The sequence below is a fragment of the Vombatus ursinus genome, unplaced genomic scaffold (genome assembly GCF_900497805.2).
Source record: "Vombatus ursinus unplaced genomic scaffold, bare-nosed wombat genome assembly UNPS02014894.1, whole genome shotgun sequence".
NCBI lineage: Eukaryota > Metazoa > Chordata > Mammalia > Diprotodontia > Vombatidae > Vombatus > Vombatus ursinus.
The window spans coordinates 4,029,749-4,044,218 of NW_020954672.1; the positions used below are offsets into that span (position 1 = coordinate 4,029,749).

General features: G+C 49.3%; 2 protein-coding genes across 4 annotated transcripts; one reads left to right on the top strand and one right to left on the bottom strand.

Annotated features, from left to right (window-relative positions):
* The first annotated feature begins 1,173 nt into the window (after positions 1–1,173).
* THTPA (thiamine triphosphatase) lies at positions 1,174–9,722 on the top strand. Of its 3 annotated transcripts, XR_003567411.1 has the most exons (5): positions 1,174–1,398; positions 2,212–2,810; positions 4,873–5,016; positions 6,129–6,270; positions 9,561–9,722. XR_003567411.1 is itself a non-coding variant. In XM_027843096.1 (4 exons), exons 2-3 carry the CDS (start codon positions 2,264–2,266, stop codon positions 5,010–5,012), a joined length of 687 nt encoding a protein of 228 aa, XP_027698897.1. In that variant the 5' UTR covers positions 1,175–1,398; positions 2,212–2,263; the 3' UTR covers positions 5,013–5,016; positions 9,561–9,722. The 3 variants fall into 3 exon arrangements, 2 of the variants coding, with proteins under 2 accessions (XP_027698897.1, XP_027698898.1); XM_027843096.1 differs by lacking the exon at positions 6,129–6,270 and having other exon boundaries at positions 1,175–1,398; XM_027843097.1 differs by lacking the exon at positions 6,129–6,270 and having other exon boundaries at positions 1,175–1,398; positions 2,259–2,810.
* AP1G2 (adaptor related protein complex 1 subunit gamma 2) lies at positions 5,756–14,321 on the bottom strand. The gene is made up of 22 exons (XM_027843095.1): positions 14,261–14,321; positions 13,518–13,741; positions 12,194–12,318; positions 11,878–12,019; positions 11,620–11,716; positions 11,261–11,337; positions 11,041–11,136; positions 10,580–10,660; positions 10,407–10,505; positions 10,191–10,246; positions 9,871–9,984; positions 9,551–9,691; positions 9,388–9,442; positions 9,143–9,265; positions 8,000–8,089; positions 7,772–7,899; positions 7,439–7,543; positions 6,973–7,096; positions 6,752–6,887; positions 6,409–6,572; positions 6,145–6,243; positions 5,756–6,050 (listed from the first exon to the last, which is right to left on the bottom strand). Exons 2-22 carry the CDS (start codon positions 13,719–13,721, stop codon positions 5,949–5,951), a joined length of 2,358 nt encoding a protein of 785 aa, XP_027698896.1. The 5' UTR covers positions 13,722–13,741; positions 14,261–14,321; the 3' UTR covers positions 5,756–5,948.
* Positions 14,322–14,470: the final 149 nt, after the last annotated feature.

Sequence of the window (14,470 nt, forward strand, 5' to 3'; positions counted from 1 at the left end):
CCTGAGAGTCAGAATATCTTGCTCTTCCCTTGATGCTTAAGAACCACCAAGGCAGGCAAGGAAGGCACAGCCAAAAATGGGCTGGAGAAGGGAGAGAGGTGCTCCTGCCCAAGTTTGAATTTGCAACCCAGTCTTCCTACCATACCCTTAGCTGGCCATCTGTGCTGGTCTGGAAATGGAACAAGACTGGGAAGGGAAAGACTGGCTCCTCTCAATCCCAGACATTTCCCATCCTTCAGACCCTTTGGAAGTTCATTTTGCTGAAGCCGCCAAATATAGGTAGGCTGGAAACACCACATCTCTCTCCTTAATAAGGTGCCATCCCATCCACCATCCCAGTGGGTCAGAAATGGTAAAGTTCAAAACTGCACCAAGACTTTTGGGACACCTTGTACAATTAATGCTGCCTCTCCATTATTTTAACCAGGCCACACCCTCTGACTCTAGACCAGTATTTCCTCTAATCTCTGATCAAACCAAACTAAACCAAACCAAACCATACTTTTTGGAATCAGAAGACCTGGATTCAAGTCACTTTGTCATTTCATAGCTGTGTAACTTGGGTGAGTCACTTAACGTGGGTCTCAGTTTCCTCATCTGTAAAACGGGGATAATAACACTGGTACTACCAAGTTCCGAGGTGGTGTGAGGATCAAATGAAAAAGAACATACATAAAACACTTTTGACATCCTTAAAGCACCACAGAATTTCAAGTTATTATGATTATTATGCCCTTTTATTTCAAATCCACTTGCAAACAGAAATCTGGGGGTGTGGGGAGAGGTCAATCTTTTATTTTCCAACCCTCAGTCATGCCCCAAGCAGTGCCTGGAAGGATTCGGGGAGTGGCCCTGCCAATATTTCTTAGGCAGGGTCTGCGAGATTGTCTAGGGGAGTTAAGACCTAGCCTCCCCTCTTTCCCTAACATTCCCCGCCCCCCCATCTCTTCCCAAGCCTAGACCTCCTTCACTCTCTCCCACTGTCAGCCGCCCTGCCCAGTTTTAAGTAGGAGCCCCACTGGCCCTAATTGCAGCTTTCCCGTCACCATGGCGACAGGGAGGTGGGATAGTACAGGCGAAGTAGGGGAGGAAGGTGGGAGGGAGAGGGAGAAGGGCAGAGGGAGAGTCTCTGCCGAACTACATCTCCCATAATGCTCCTGGCTCAACAGCTCCTCGGCTCCGCTTGAGGCCCAGTGAGTGACCCCCGCCCGCCCCGGGACCCGAGTTGGGACAAGGGGTGGAGCGCGAGCGCTTTGGCCTAGTTCCTTCGGCCCACAGCCTGGAACTCGGCACCCTTCACAAGCCCGAAGGCCTACCAGACCCGGCCTGCAGTCTACACCGTCCCAGCTAGGAACTAATATGGCCGCTGGAGCCGGGTCCAGGGCCGGAGGCGCGAGGGTGAGGCCGGGGCTCGAGGCCCGGGAGCCCAGAGGGTGGGGTGGTGGTTGGCTCCCGTCATGCATCGCGGGGAAGTTCTGTCCTGCCCCTTCGGGGCCTGCGGGGGGAGTCCCGGGGGAGATGGCAGGGGGAGACCTGGGGATTGACATCAATAAATCTGTTTCCCGGACGGAGTCCAGTGCAGAGGGGTGGGGCTGGTGCCCGAAAAGGATTCACACCCCCAGCGAGTTTGATTTTCTTTGAACCTGTTTTCTCATCTGTAGAATGGGCCTAATAACATTTCAACTGGTTAGAACACAGAATTGGGAGGAATGCGTTTTTTGGTTCTTTAAAGCACTGTATAAATGTGAACCACTACCTGGCGGAAAGGATTTAGTTTAGCCATATAAAACACCTATTAGCCTACTGTGTGCTAGAAACTGCTAGGGCACACGGATACAAAACCCCTGTCATCAAGAGTTTTCATTATTTTACTTGAGAAACAACTTTATATTTTAGCTTGAGGAATAATTTACTTTTATAAGTGTGGAAAATGCCTTAAAAACTGGGTCTTCCTTAAACTGAGGCCCGAAGAGGGGAGGGTTGGTGGGTGCCTAAATACATAATTAAGAAGCTATGATTTTGTTGGAGTGGGACCCCTCTCTATCCATTGTCTTGGAGAGACACCTGAGCTTCAGAGATTAAGTGGTATGCCTATGTTCTTGGATCACAGAGTTAGGATCAAAACCAGGATATGAACTCAGGTCTTCCAGCCTCCCAGTTTAGCACTCTTTGAACCCTACAGTGCTGCCTCTTTATCTCTCTCCCTTACAGGTAGTAGAAGCCAAATCACTGTTTGTTATTTGACTTATTGGCTACAGGCAGCATGACACATCCTTGGATTGAGGTAGAACAAAAATTTGTCCCAAGACCAGGAATTGAGGATCGGTTGAAGGAACTGGGTGGTACTCAGGAGAGTCAGATTTCTTTCCGTGACAGCTACTATGACACTCGGGAGCTTACTCTTATGAAGGCTGATCACTGGCTCCGGCATCGTGAAGGAAGTGGATGGGAGCTCAAGTGCCCTGGAGCAGGAGGTAACACTGGCTCCCACACTAAGTACATGGAGCTCACAGCAGAGGCTGCCATAGCAGCCCGGTTGTGTGAGAGGTTGGGGACTGCAGGGTTGGGCACAGAGAATGTTTCAGAGATGCTCGGGCGACTGGAGCTGCAGGAAGTAGCCAGTTTTGTAACAGAGCGGAGTGTCTGGAAGCTGGTACTCTCTGGAGCTGGTGATGAAGGGGAGGCACTTACTGTAGACCTGGATACAGCGGACTTTGGCTATGCAGTAGGGGAAGTGGAGGCCCTAGTTCGAGAAGAGGCTGAGGTACCAAAAGCCCTGGAGAAGATCCGCAGTCTCAGCTCCTTGCTTGGTGAGGGGGCCCTCAACTTTGTTTCCCTTTTATCCTCCACCAGGGTTGGACTAACCTATTAGGCAGTAAGATGGGGCAGGTGCTCTGGCACCACTTCTGTACCAGGGTAAAATTTGTATCCAAATTCCCATCCTGTCTGAAACAGGGTTATCTAATCCTTCATTTATCAGTAGCTCTGGCTGGATCTGTATTTCATCTTGCTTCTTGGAATTTTCAGTGTTCTTCGGTCTCACACATTCTGTACATGTCATCTGCATGTGTCCCTTCCTGACTTTATCCAGCCCCCATCCTGCCCCTCTTTGACCTCACCTTAAGTTTCCCAACCTTATTCATTTCTGTTCTTCAATCCCACTTCCCCATTCCCAAGTATATGGCCATCATTACCATCTATCCAGTTGCTACCTCCATTTCTAGCTGCTTTATTTTTATTCAATGCTAATTTCTTTATCATTTCCCAAATTATATTTCACAGAATCCTGGTATTCCATGTGACATGAGTAGTATTTTCTTGGTAATATCCATGTTAGTAATATTTACCCTTAAATAAGTGTGTATCAAATGCTTATATGGCAATTTTGGGGTATGAAAATTGGTCTATTTTGCTCTACAATTTTATTCTTGGAGGTAGTGCCATTTATGGGTTCAGTCAATATATATCAAGCCCCAGAATTCTGTAGCCAAATTAGTGTACTAGGCCATCTCCTTTACTTTAGACAAGAAAATGAGGCCCAGAGAAGTAGACTTGCTCAAGGTCATATGGATATAGAGCCAGATGAAGTCCATGCCAGTGTGCCTTTTCACTCAAGCATGGTGTAGCAGAAATGGCCTTAGCTTAGAAAGAAGACCTGGATTCCTTAAGGAAAGTGGTATGATGTGGTGGGAAGAGCATTCCAAAGGTGGGACACCTGGGTTCAGACTCCAGCTTTACTTCTGGTGAGACCTTGGCCATATAATTTCCTCCTGGGCCTGTTACTTTATCTGTAAAATGAAGGAGGTTGGGATCAGGTGATCTTTCATGTCTCTACAGACTTCTGTGGTCAAACTAGTTTGGGAAAGGTTAGACTGTATCATCACTTGTATTGTCTTTGTAGCTGTGAGGGAGACCAAGGCATGTTATATTTGTGGTAAAGAATTAGGGTCCCCCCCATCCCTCTTGGGAAGAGGGTTGGTAAGAAGACATTAGAAAACCTTAGAAACATAGAACTTAGAAACGTTAGAAAACATATCAGAAAACCTTTTGCCAAGGATCCCTCCCTCCCTTTCTTGTTTAACTTATGCTGTTTTTCTACACAAAGATCTCTGTCCATCTCTAGGGGATTACAAGTTATATAGCCTACTATGTTCTACACCAGTCTAGAATACATACCTGGCACTCTATTCCTTTCATTCATTTTAACAGATATGTACCATATATACAACTATGGGGGATACAAAGAAGCATACATAGCCTCTGTTCTGTTTGTGTCTAATAGTCTAATAAGTCTCCCTTGCTATATGTAGTGTGAGCCTATTCCAGGCGGGTATGGAATTATGGATATCCCTGTCCATAGCTATAGCTTTACCTTTTTGGTGGGCTATCCTTCTTCATTCCTTGGTTTACATCTGTGTGTATTTGTGGCCCTGCTTCATTACCAAGCCAATGAGCTTTGGCCTTCTCCAGAAGGGTTTTAATCTTTATCAGGGGACGGAAGCAATAACTGAAATGAGCCAGCTGCTGTAAGTAAGGCCTTTCCCATCTCCCATTGGATAGGAGAAAGATTATATTTACCTTCACATATTTGTGCCTGCCTCTGGCAGCTGGGGCAAGAACTGCAGTCCAGAACAGTCTGTCTTAACCTAACTCCAAAGATGAGGGAAGGGGAAGCCCCAGGAGTTGAAGGGGGCTATTTTATGTGTATCATTGAGCACTTATAAGGTAGGGGAGGTAGAAGGTTGAGGTTAGAGCTCAGGGGCTTATGCTGTCTAGAAAATAGCTTCAGGGCATGCTGACTGTGTGCCTTAGGAATGCTTTCCTAGGTAGCTATATGACCTTGCTTACCTCTCTCCATCTTTTTGCTTATAGGTGTTTCACAGCATGAGCAAACACCTGGCAAGCTGATTGTATACCTGCAGCGCTTTAGGCCTCTGGACTACCAGCGCCTATTAGAAGTGGCCACAGGGAAGAATGATGAACAAGAGGAGTCTGCAGCCATAGAGAATTAAACAGGTACAACCTGGGATGAGTAGGTGTCATTTGTTTGGGGGTTGGCGTGTGGGGAAAGAATGTTAGGGCTAATAAGGCCCACCCTCAAATTCCCCAGCCTTTCTCTTGCTCTCTCCCTCTCAGTCCTTCTTCGGTCTCCACTTCCTTTGCCTTCTCTCTCACCTACCCCACTACCTCCTCCCTGCTCACCTCCTTTCCTTCATCCGTCAGATGCAATCTGTGGGCTGCCCCTCTCCCCCAGCCGCTAAGCAGCCTCCATTGATTTCCGCTCGTGTTTATAGGATTTCCACTTAGCCGTGATCAGTAGTTAAGCATAGGAAAATCCCTCGCCGGCCCCCCCTTGGTCGATGCCATTGATTCTGCCAGAGGCTTCTAACCGCCTTACAGCTGAGTTAGAGATGAGGGCAAGCAGTAGGGATTTCCCCAGCTGGGGTCGGGGTGGGGGCTGTAGGTGAGGGGAAAGAGGTGGGAAGCTCTGCCAGAAAAACCAGTATTCTGATGTCACTGGTATTTGTGTCCTCCTTTGACCCATGATGGTAGACTGGGTGTTGTGTGAATTTTTGAGATAAATTTCTGCCCTGTAATGGGGGACAAAGAAAATTCTCTGTGCACTGTTCCCCAAGGCCCAGGGTAGAAATCTTGTTCTTGAGAGGCTCTATTCCTTGCTTTTTGTGTTTCCAAGGGCTCTGTCCCCAGAACAGATCTAGACATGGCTTTCTTCCCCCAAGTTTATTGTAATCCTTCATTGCCAAGAAGAGATCAGAACCCCCCCATACCCCAGTTTGTCTCTGTAGTAGAGAATCATGGAGGCAGAGTGCCACCTACTGGTAACCTTTGGGAACAGTGACTTCAAGCCCCACAGGCTCCGAGGTAGTCTAGGGGCTCTCTGGAGAGGCTAGGACTTCTTCCTGCTCAGGCTAAGGAAGCATGTCCCATCACTGCCATGTGTCTAGAGGGAAGTCTTTCACCTCAAAGATCTCCTGCACTGACTGTCCAAAGTGGTTGTACGTGAGTCGCAGTCTCATCCGCAAAGGGGCCTAGGAAAGAGAAAACAAAGTGACAGTAACTGACTCTTTTTGCTCCTCTAATTCTCCATGGCTGTCCTTAACCATAAGGGTTCCTGGCTCTCACCTTGTTGGGATTGAGGACTCTGAGGACCTGTGTGATGGGAGGACCTCCCTGAGCTGGAACTGTGTCCCCACTGGGTATCTGCAGCTGCAGCTGGAAACTCTGGCCATGGGGTGGGGGGAAAGCAAGGTAAGGTAGACCTTTCAGTTTCAGCAGACCCCCGTACATGCAATCGTGCCACACACCACTTTTCCCTCAGCTCTACTCCCTTCCCTTTCCCTATAAGCTCTTAATTCTCCCACTAAAATGTGGTCTAAGAATATTAACCTTGGGCACAGCGGCCTGAAACACAAAGTGGGTGACATCACTCTTGGAAGTGTTGCTGGCTGTTGCAGTGATCAGAAGCAGGGCAGGTGTCTCAGGGGGACGAACAAAAGACAGATTGATTTGTAGTCCTTCTCGGTCAAACACCTTTAGACCTGGGATGGGTGCTAGAGTAGGTTAAGAGAAGAGCTCAGTCTTAGGAGTCTGAAATGGCCATGCAAAGTAGAGAAGTAGAGAGAGAGCAGGAGAGAAAGTTCTGGAAGCTCCAGATAAACCTTGCTACATAGCCATGTAGGACTGCACACCTCCATGTCATGTCAATATTCCCCTTGTGCCTGTAACTTACCTAGGGAGGGAGTTTTGGAAGGAAGATCCAATAAGTGTAATAAGGAATCTCCTGGCATTAGATCTAAAGCAGGAGGTGGCTGGGCATCCCCACTGGCACTATCCAGGAGATCCAAGAGGTCTAAAAGATTTGAGGTCTGGGGGAGACCAAGGAAAAGGATCAGTATGGGATTTGGGAATAGGCTAAAATTCTTCTGGCTCTCGTATTTACAATCTCCTCACCGGGGGTTCAGTGGGGGACTGGACCTCTCTCTTTGGACTCCAAGGCTTTTCTTTGCCTTCTCCTGGCTCATCATCTTGGGGTCCACCATGCTCCACAAGAGGCATCTTCTCCAAGATTGCTGATCTGAAGGGGACACAACCCAGGCATCCTGGCTCCCAGGACTGTCCCGGCCTAACATCTTTCTTTTGGACTAATGGTACATAAGGGGGACCAGTTGAGAGAGTAGCTAGCTCAGTGAAAATAGTCATGGCTGCTGGAAAAACAATGACAATGCTTGTTTTACTCGGAGTGTGTCAGTGCTGTTTTTGCATTTAAAAAATGTGTCTGGGAGGGTCTAGCACTGTTACACCAATAGGACAATAGAGGCATTGGCAAGGACTTTCTGGGTGCTGAGAAGGCCCTTTCATCACTGCTGGGGATGCTGGGGAGCAATGCAGGGTGAACTCTGGGGCCAGATTGTCTCACCTCATGTGGTCATACTTCCGGAATAGAGCATTGTATTCCACTGCCCTCTGTTGTAGCTCTATATCCAAGCAACTTCCATAGATGGATACCACTCGTCGGATGCGGCTGGAGCATATGGTGGGCAGTGTGGAGAAGAGGGGTGGAGTAGTAGTTAGTATAGCTACAAGTTGAGTCATTGCCCACCCTGCCCTTGTCCTTCAGCCCCAGAAGTGAGAGGGAAGGGAAAGGCTGCCTTAGGGAGTCTTAGGATTCTATGCCAATTAACTTCAAGGACGAGCAGGCAAGAAAAAGAAGGGCAGGGCACAGTGGAAACTTGGAGGAATGCTTTCTCACTTGTTGTCTCCCTGGAGCCTGGTGCTGAGTTTCATAAGGGCGGTGAGGGCGTAACCTCGGGTAGCTGGCAAGGACAGGTGGGACTGTAACACCTTCTCTAGTAGCATTAGCACTTCTTCTTCCTGAACCTAAATGAAAGAGAATAGAAGAGATCACGGAAGAGGCCGCTCTTGTCCTTTACCCCAATGGGCACTTCTCACTTTCCTTAATCTCTCTGTTCAGCCTCACCTGCAGGGGCTCAGTCTCCTCATAGCTCCCAGACAGTAGAAGGTCCCCATATTCCCCAATGCACCAGGCAGCTACTTGTACCAGGGGTTGCTGCATGGAGAGAGGACAGAGCAAGGTCACCATCTGAGTTTTTCTTCTTCTCCAGGCCCTCAACCCTTGGTCCCATGCCTTTTGAGCAGGGAAGGTGAAAGAAGGGGCCTTAGGGCAAATGGTAATTAGGGCCTTTAGGGTTGGCCATAAGTTCTGGTACACTGGAGTGGCAGCCCTTTCCCCTGAATTCCCACTGGCCTCTAGTGGTCCAGAGGGAGAGCTGCAATGTCTAAATGAACAGAAGGCCTTGGGACATAGGAAGGGTGGTGTCTTGTCTGCTCACAAGGGTAAGTACAGTTTCTCTTGAGGAAAAAGTCTCACTCCACTGAGGTGGTTAAGAATAAAGTTGCTGGAGTGGGCTGGCAGGGGTGTGGTGGAAAAGTCAGTGGATTGGAGTCAAAAGACTTGGGTTCAAATCATGGGCTTGGGGGAAAAGCACATAATCTCTGGCCTTCCCTTTACTCATCTGGAAAATGAGGGGGTTGGACTAAATGATCTCCAAGACCCCCTCCCTTCAAACTTTACATTCTTTTTTTTTTTTTTTTATGGCTAGGCAATGGGGTTAAGTGACTTGCCCAGGGTCACACAGCCACTAAGTGTCATGTGTCTGAAGTCACATTTGAACTCAGGTCCTCCTGACTTCAGGGCCTGTGTTCTATCCACTGCGCCACCTAGCTACCCCCAAGCTTTACATTCTGCTATTTGAGGGGTCAAAGATATTTAGGGAATCAGTTAGGCCTTGCCATCTGCCTTTACTACAGCACCCTGTAAAACCCCAGGCCTTACAGTCTAGCTTGCTGATGACCCTTCTGTATATGTTATTTTTCTGTATTAGACAGTGAGTTCCTTCATAGCTAGGGCTGTCCAGATTTTCTGTTTGTATTTCCAGTGCTTGGAAAGCACTTAATAAAGGCTTTTTCATTCACTTATTTATTCATTTACCCACTGAAGATATGGATAGGAGATGAGGCAAGGGAATACATACTCAATGAATGGATTAATGAAATAATGGGGTAGTCTTAGGGAAGGGGCTAAGGTGAGGAAAGGGGTTACCTGGGAAATGTCTGCAGCCAGGGCACTGTAGAGTCGGTGCACAGAGTAAGCGTGAAGCTCCTCGGCCCCTCCAATCAACTGAGTTAAGTTGGCCACTGCATCGTCTCTCACGTGGGCACCTGCCTGCAGTGGGTGAATGGGGGAAGACAAGTCAGCAAGTTAGCCCAGTACCTAAACTTTTTCCTTTGGAGTCACCTCTTACCTCCAATCCTTCCCTTGTCACCCTTCCAGCCCAAAGTTCTCACCGTGGTCAGCACTCGCATTATGGTATCTATATGCCAGCGCTTTGTTGGGGCAAATCTAAGGGGCAAAGAACAGAATAGGGTTATTCTCTGCATTGCCTACCCAAGGAGAAGAGTATTGGAGGGAGCCTTTTCTTGTATCCCCATTGACCTGAACACTTCTCACCTCTCTGCAGCCAGCAGGATGCCTGATGCACAATCTGCCCGAAGATCCACAGGGCAGGATTCCAGGAAACCTTGCAGCTCCTGGGTCATGGACCGAATGTTAGAACTATTCACCAGAGCCAAGCTCAGTTCTAGTGCCCGCCTAGCAGAATAAACAGAATTAAACAACCAAATCAGGGTTCCCATTCCTGCTTCTATTGCTAGCTCTTTCCTGACCGCCATCTCCCTCTCCTAGCCTCATCCCAGTCTCCCCAGATGCAACCTCTCCCTTGGTCACAAGGTTCTACTCTGCCTAATCCTCCTTCCCAGAGCTCCACTCACCGACTAAGGGAGGCATCAGGTTCCCTTAGACACTCTACCACGGTGGGCCGATGCCTCTGCACAGCACTATGATCTGACTGTACCAGTCGAAGCAGTGAGGTCAAGGCCACATACCTGAGAGGTGAGGGGTTAGGAGGGAACAACCATCATACTTTCCTGGAACTTACACTTCCATAGACACCACCCCAAACTCGTCCCTTTGGGACAGGGGCACAGTGGTGAGGGGTAGGTACTAATGGGCAGCATCACCCTGAAGAGAAGCTGAGAGATGGGGAGAGGACCAGACACTACTTAGCCTGAGGTGATCAGGTGTTTATTACCTGATGTTCTTGTCATTGTTGAGCAGGAAGCGGCCAAGGATGTTGACAGCGAGAACCTGGGGTGGGGGGAGTGAGAGAGAAAAAGGCCAAAGTGACTTCTGGGGGACAGGATCTGTAATGTCTAGGATTGCATGGTGCTATCTCCGGAAGGCTAGGGGTGGGGAGTAGAAGGAGCAGCAGGCATGACAATAGCAAGAGGGGAATACCAGACAGTACCCGAAGACCAGAGGCAGAACGGATGTCCACAATGGTGAGTACTGTCTCATATAAGACCGCATTGCCAGCATTCCGGCTTGTGTCTGTGTTGGTGGCCACCTGAGTGGGTGAATTTGATGTCAGCACCATCCCTAATTCAGGTTCCCATCTATCCCAACTCCCACCAAACTGACCTGGGCCAGCATGTCATTCATGGCCTCGCTGCTCTCGTCGTGGTTTCGGCCTAGGATCCGAAGTAATCTCAATACCTGAACCTTGCAGTGGAGGAATCAAAGGATATAGGGTGAGTAAAAGGGGGCTACAGGGTATAGAGTTAAAAGGACTAAGTGGAATTTAGCACTGAAGAGAATGAGGTACCCAGTCATTTTCTCCTTCAGAGATCAGAAGGACTCCTTCCCCTTTAAAGTAAACCTAATCTACTCTCAGGGGCCTAGAATTCCTTGTCATTGGGATTCTGGGGAGCCAGGATGGACTGAAGCTGCTATGAGCCTCATTGGCCTGTTGCCCCAATACTTATAATGTGGCCAGAACCACACTCTTTTTAGAGTAGTAGTTATAGCTAGGTTCTCTTTCTTGTCTCCAGATATATTAGGGATAGGGGACAGGGATTATGATGCTATGGTCAGGTTCATACCTGCAGGAAAGGGTCACTGACCCCAGCCACACTATGCTCTGCTGAATATCCTGAGATCACCAGAGTCCGAAGGATCTGTACCAGCTGGGGTACCACCTGGGGATGAGAACAGAGTTTATATAGGGACACAAGAATCCTGTATCCCCCTAATCAAAACCCCATACTATCACTACTTTTTACTTTTCTTCCTTATCAGTCTCTTGATTCTTTCTTGACCTACCTGTCGGAAATGTGTGAGGGCAGCAGGGTTTCGCTCACATAGCTCTGTGATCAGTGTGACTGTTCCCATCAGAATACCTGGTTTCAAGGAGGAGGAGAGAGGGAGAGGAAGGAAATTAAGTCAAATGGAGTCAGAGGAGAGCCTATTCCAAACCCATCCTGCTAACCAGTTTCACTCGGAATGATGACCCTCACCTTTTACTTCTGTACCCTGGGCCATGTCACACAAATTGCTCTTCTATGACCCATTTCCAGAGTTGAAAAAGGAGACAGAACAGTGTAGGAAGGAAGAGTGGCAGGTTCGGATGATCCTATTAACAGTGAGGATGAAAGGAGTTCCCTGAGCTAGGGAGTTCTTACCATGGTGGCGTTCATGCAGCAGCTGGGTACAGGGTGGAAGAAAGATGTCAGAGAGCTCAGGGACCTTCCGGATCATGTGTACTGCAGCCAGCACTGCCTGGGAGAATGGTGGAGGGAAAAGGGACATGTAGGCCAGAAGAAGCTATTATAAGGGCCCAACAATATCAAGCCCAGATTTGGGAGTAGGAAGGAATAAAGAGTTCCAAGGAAGAATCTCTGGAAGGTAAATATATCAGAGATCTTTCCATCCCTACTTACCTTCTTTCTAACGTAAGGACTGGGCCTTAACAGCAGCTTCTCCACTTCATTGGCCAGGTCCCGACACATCTCTGCTGAGCCCATGGTGCTTAGGGTACATAGTGCCAACCCCTGCACTGGCTGGGTCCCTTGGCTTAGGTCACTGCAGGGGTTGCCAAGATTGGGGAATGTCCTAGGAATTGAGTTCTTCCCTCCCACAGCAGGAAGCAGGTTTGTTAGATGTCTCCCATCTCTGTCTTTTAGGGCCCACCTCCCTGTCTAGGTTTTAAGAATCCTCCAAACTCCCAATATATTTTGTTTTACCCAAACTCCTCACTTTTTAATGCTATTGGTTATGAGTAGATGGGCATCCTGCCTCTCATCCAGCAGCAGCATTGCCCCCAGGTAGCCCACCCTTTTGTCTGTGAATCGGGGTGATGCGATCAGCTTCAGGCACTCCATCTACAGGAAGACAGGAGAGGCCGAGGACCAGAAGGAAGAGTGAGAGGGACCAGAGATAATGAAACCTCTCCCCGTTTCCCTCCCTAATATCCAGATTAGCCCTATAGGGATGACTATTCAAAATAGAGAAAGTGGAATAGTGTGGAAATGGGGCTGGAAATGGAAATGAACCCCTTACTTTCAATGTAAGTTTCACTCTTCGGTTGTAGGATCTAGGCCTAGAAGAGGCATTTAAAAACCATCTAATTTAATTTGCCTGGGATAGTTAAACATCATGTATGTATGATATACATAGAAGACTGAGCCACATTTTACTGGTATGTTTATATATGTGAAAGGAGGAGGTTCTTGAGATCCACAAGGAGATAGATTGTGGGGATCTCATTTGAAGTGCTCAATTAATGTTAGTTGAATCAATGAAGAAAAATACGCAGTCCTAGGGATGGGTCTTAGCTGAAATGGTCTATCCCTCCTGAGAGTGTGAACCTGTGTGTATAGGGGCAGGGAAGGAGGGGGTCCCTGGGAAGGTTTGAGTTGAGGGGTTAATCCTGGTTGGTATGGCTGTGCCACCCTGCCTGTAGTGAAGCTATGAATAAAAAGGAGTCCCTGGGAAATCGTGAGATCTGGGCAGCAGGAGACAGCCAGAGTTGAGTACTTCAAATTATTGGGGATTTTGGAGGGGGGGGGCTTTAAAATTTATTTTTCTTCCCACAAATAGCTTTTTTTTAAAAAACCTAAGTAGGTGAAAGATTAGCAGGAAATATGATTCTTAAGGTAAGCTGCCTTCATTTCAACTAATATAGCAGACACAGTTTAACACTAATGGTTTTTAAATCAATGATTTCAGTTGTAAATATGTTAGGATGTAGAATTGTATCTATATTGCTGGTTTAGTAACTCATGTGAAAGGTAAACTGGTTCTGCTGATCTTAGCCTACTGTCTTGCTGATTTACATCTGATGAGGGGTCACTTGGCTACAATGGTTATTCTTCTGTGTGCGTTGTGGGGAGTCCCTGGGAAATCTCGGAGTTTAAGCGGCAGAAGACAGGATGAGGGGGTCACCTGACTGCAATGGCTATACTCCTAATTAGGGTGTCAGCCTGCGGGTGTAGCGAGGGAGTGTGCACAGCGGGGAGTCCCAGGGAGAGCTGGAGATGTGGACGGCTCCTGCGTGGGGCGCGGTGTCCGGGCCGCGTACCTGACCAAAGTGGGCGGGATAGCCCAGCATGTGGACGTAGAGGAGCTTGGCGAGCTGGAGGTGGCGCTGGGGGGCATCGCCCTCACGGAAGGCAGCCCGGATGTGGGCGCACTCCTTCTGGATGACCTCCCGCTCCTGGGCCTGAGTCTTGGCCCCACGGATCTCCTGGATCAGCTCTTGAAGCTTCAGGGAGGGGAGCACCATCCTGGCAGGGCGGGGCAGGGCTGCGGGCCCCGGGGGGGGGGGGGCGCTTAGCAATGGCGGGGCCGGCCTTTGGGCAGGGCCCACCTCAGCCCCGCCCACCGGGCTCCACTGCCCACCGCCCAAAGCCCCAAGGCCAGAGCCTCCCTACCGCGCTCTACCTGCGGGCCTCTGGCTCCACCCCCTTTGCAGGCTTTCCTCAACACGCATGCACCCTCCCTGGTTTCGTTTCCCTTCTCACCCTAGACCTGCGTACCCCGCGAGCCTCTCCCTTTTCCCAATGCCCCAATTGCGCATGTGCAGAGCCTCGCCCTCTTTCCCCACCCCGCCCTGCCCTGCCCTTCTGGCCCTCAGCCCCAGCCCCAGACACCTGGTCTTCCGCACTTCCCACCTCCCACCTCCCCTCGCTTCCTGAACACTCCGTGTTTTGTTGTTCTTGCAGCCCCCAGTCCCTCCCTCCGCGAAGATGCTCGGGGTCTCCCGCTCCTCAGCCTAGAGTGCCCGCGCGCGTGCGCGCACGCACAAGCGGCCAGCCGCCTCACCCTAGCCTTAGTCTCGGCTGCGCTCCGCTTCTATGCGGGCTTCCTGGTCCCGACGGGTCAGGGGCGGCTCCCTACCTGGGCCTGCCCCTTTCCGCCCCACCTCATCCTCACCCGGGCCGCCCTGGACTTCAGCCTGGAGTCGGGATGACCTGGGTTCAGATTCCACCACAAAAAAAAAAAACCAAACAAGAAAAGAAAGAAACCCACACT

Excerpts from the sequence above, each read along its gene's own strand:
- THTPA (XM_027843096.1), top strand. The coding sequence starts at position 2,264 with ATGACACATCCTTGGATTGAGGTAGAACAAAAATTTGTCCCAAGACCA. Across the intron at positions 2,811-4,872 it reads CAGTCTCAGCTCCTTGCTTG|GTGTTTCACAGCATGAGCAA; the intron begins GTGAGGGGGCCC and ends TTTTGCTTATAG.
- AP1G2 (XM_027843095.1), bottom strand. The coding sequence starts at position 13,721 with ATGGTGCTCCCCTCCCTGAAGCTTCAAGAGCTGATCCAGGAGATCCGT. Across the intron at positions 11,717-11,877 it reads GTCCTTACGTTAGAAAGAAG|GCAGTGCTGGCTGCAGTACA; the intron begins GTAAGTAGGGAT and ends CCATTCTCCCAG. Across the intron at positions 6,244-6,408 it reads TTCAGGCCGCTGTGCCCAAG|AGTTTCCAGCTGCAGCTGCA; the intron begins GTTAATATTCTT and ends CCCCATGGCCAG.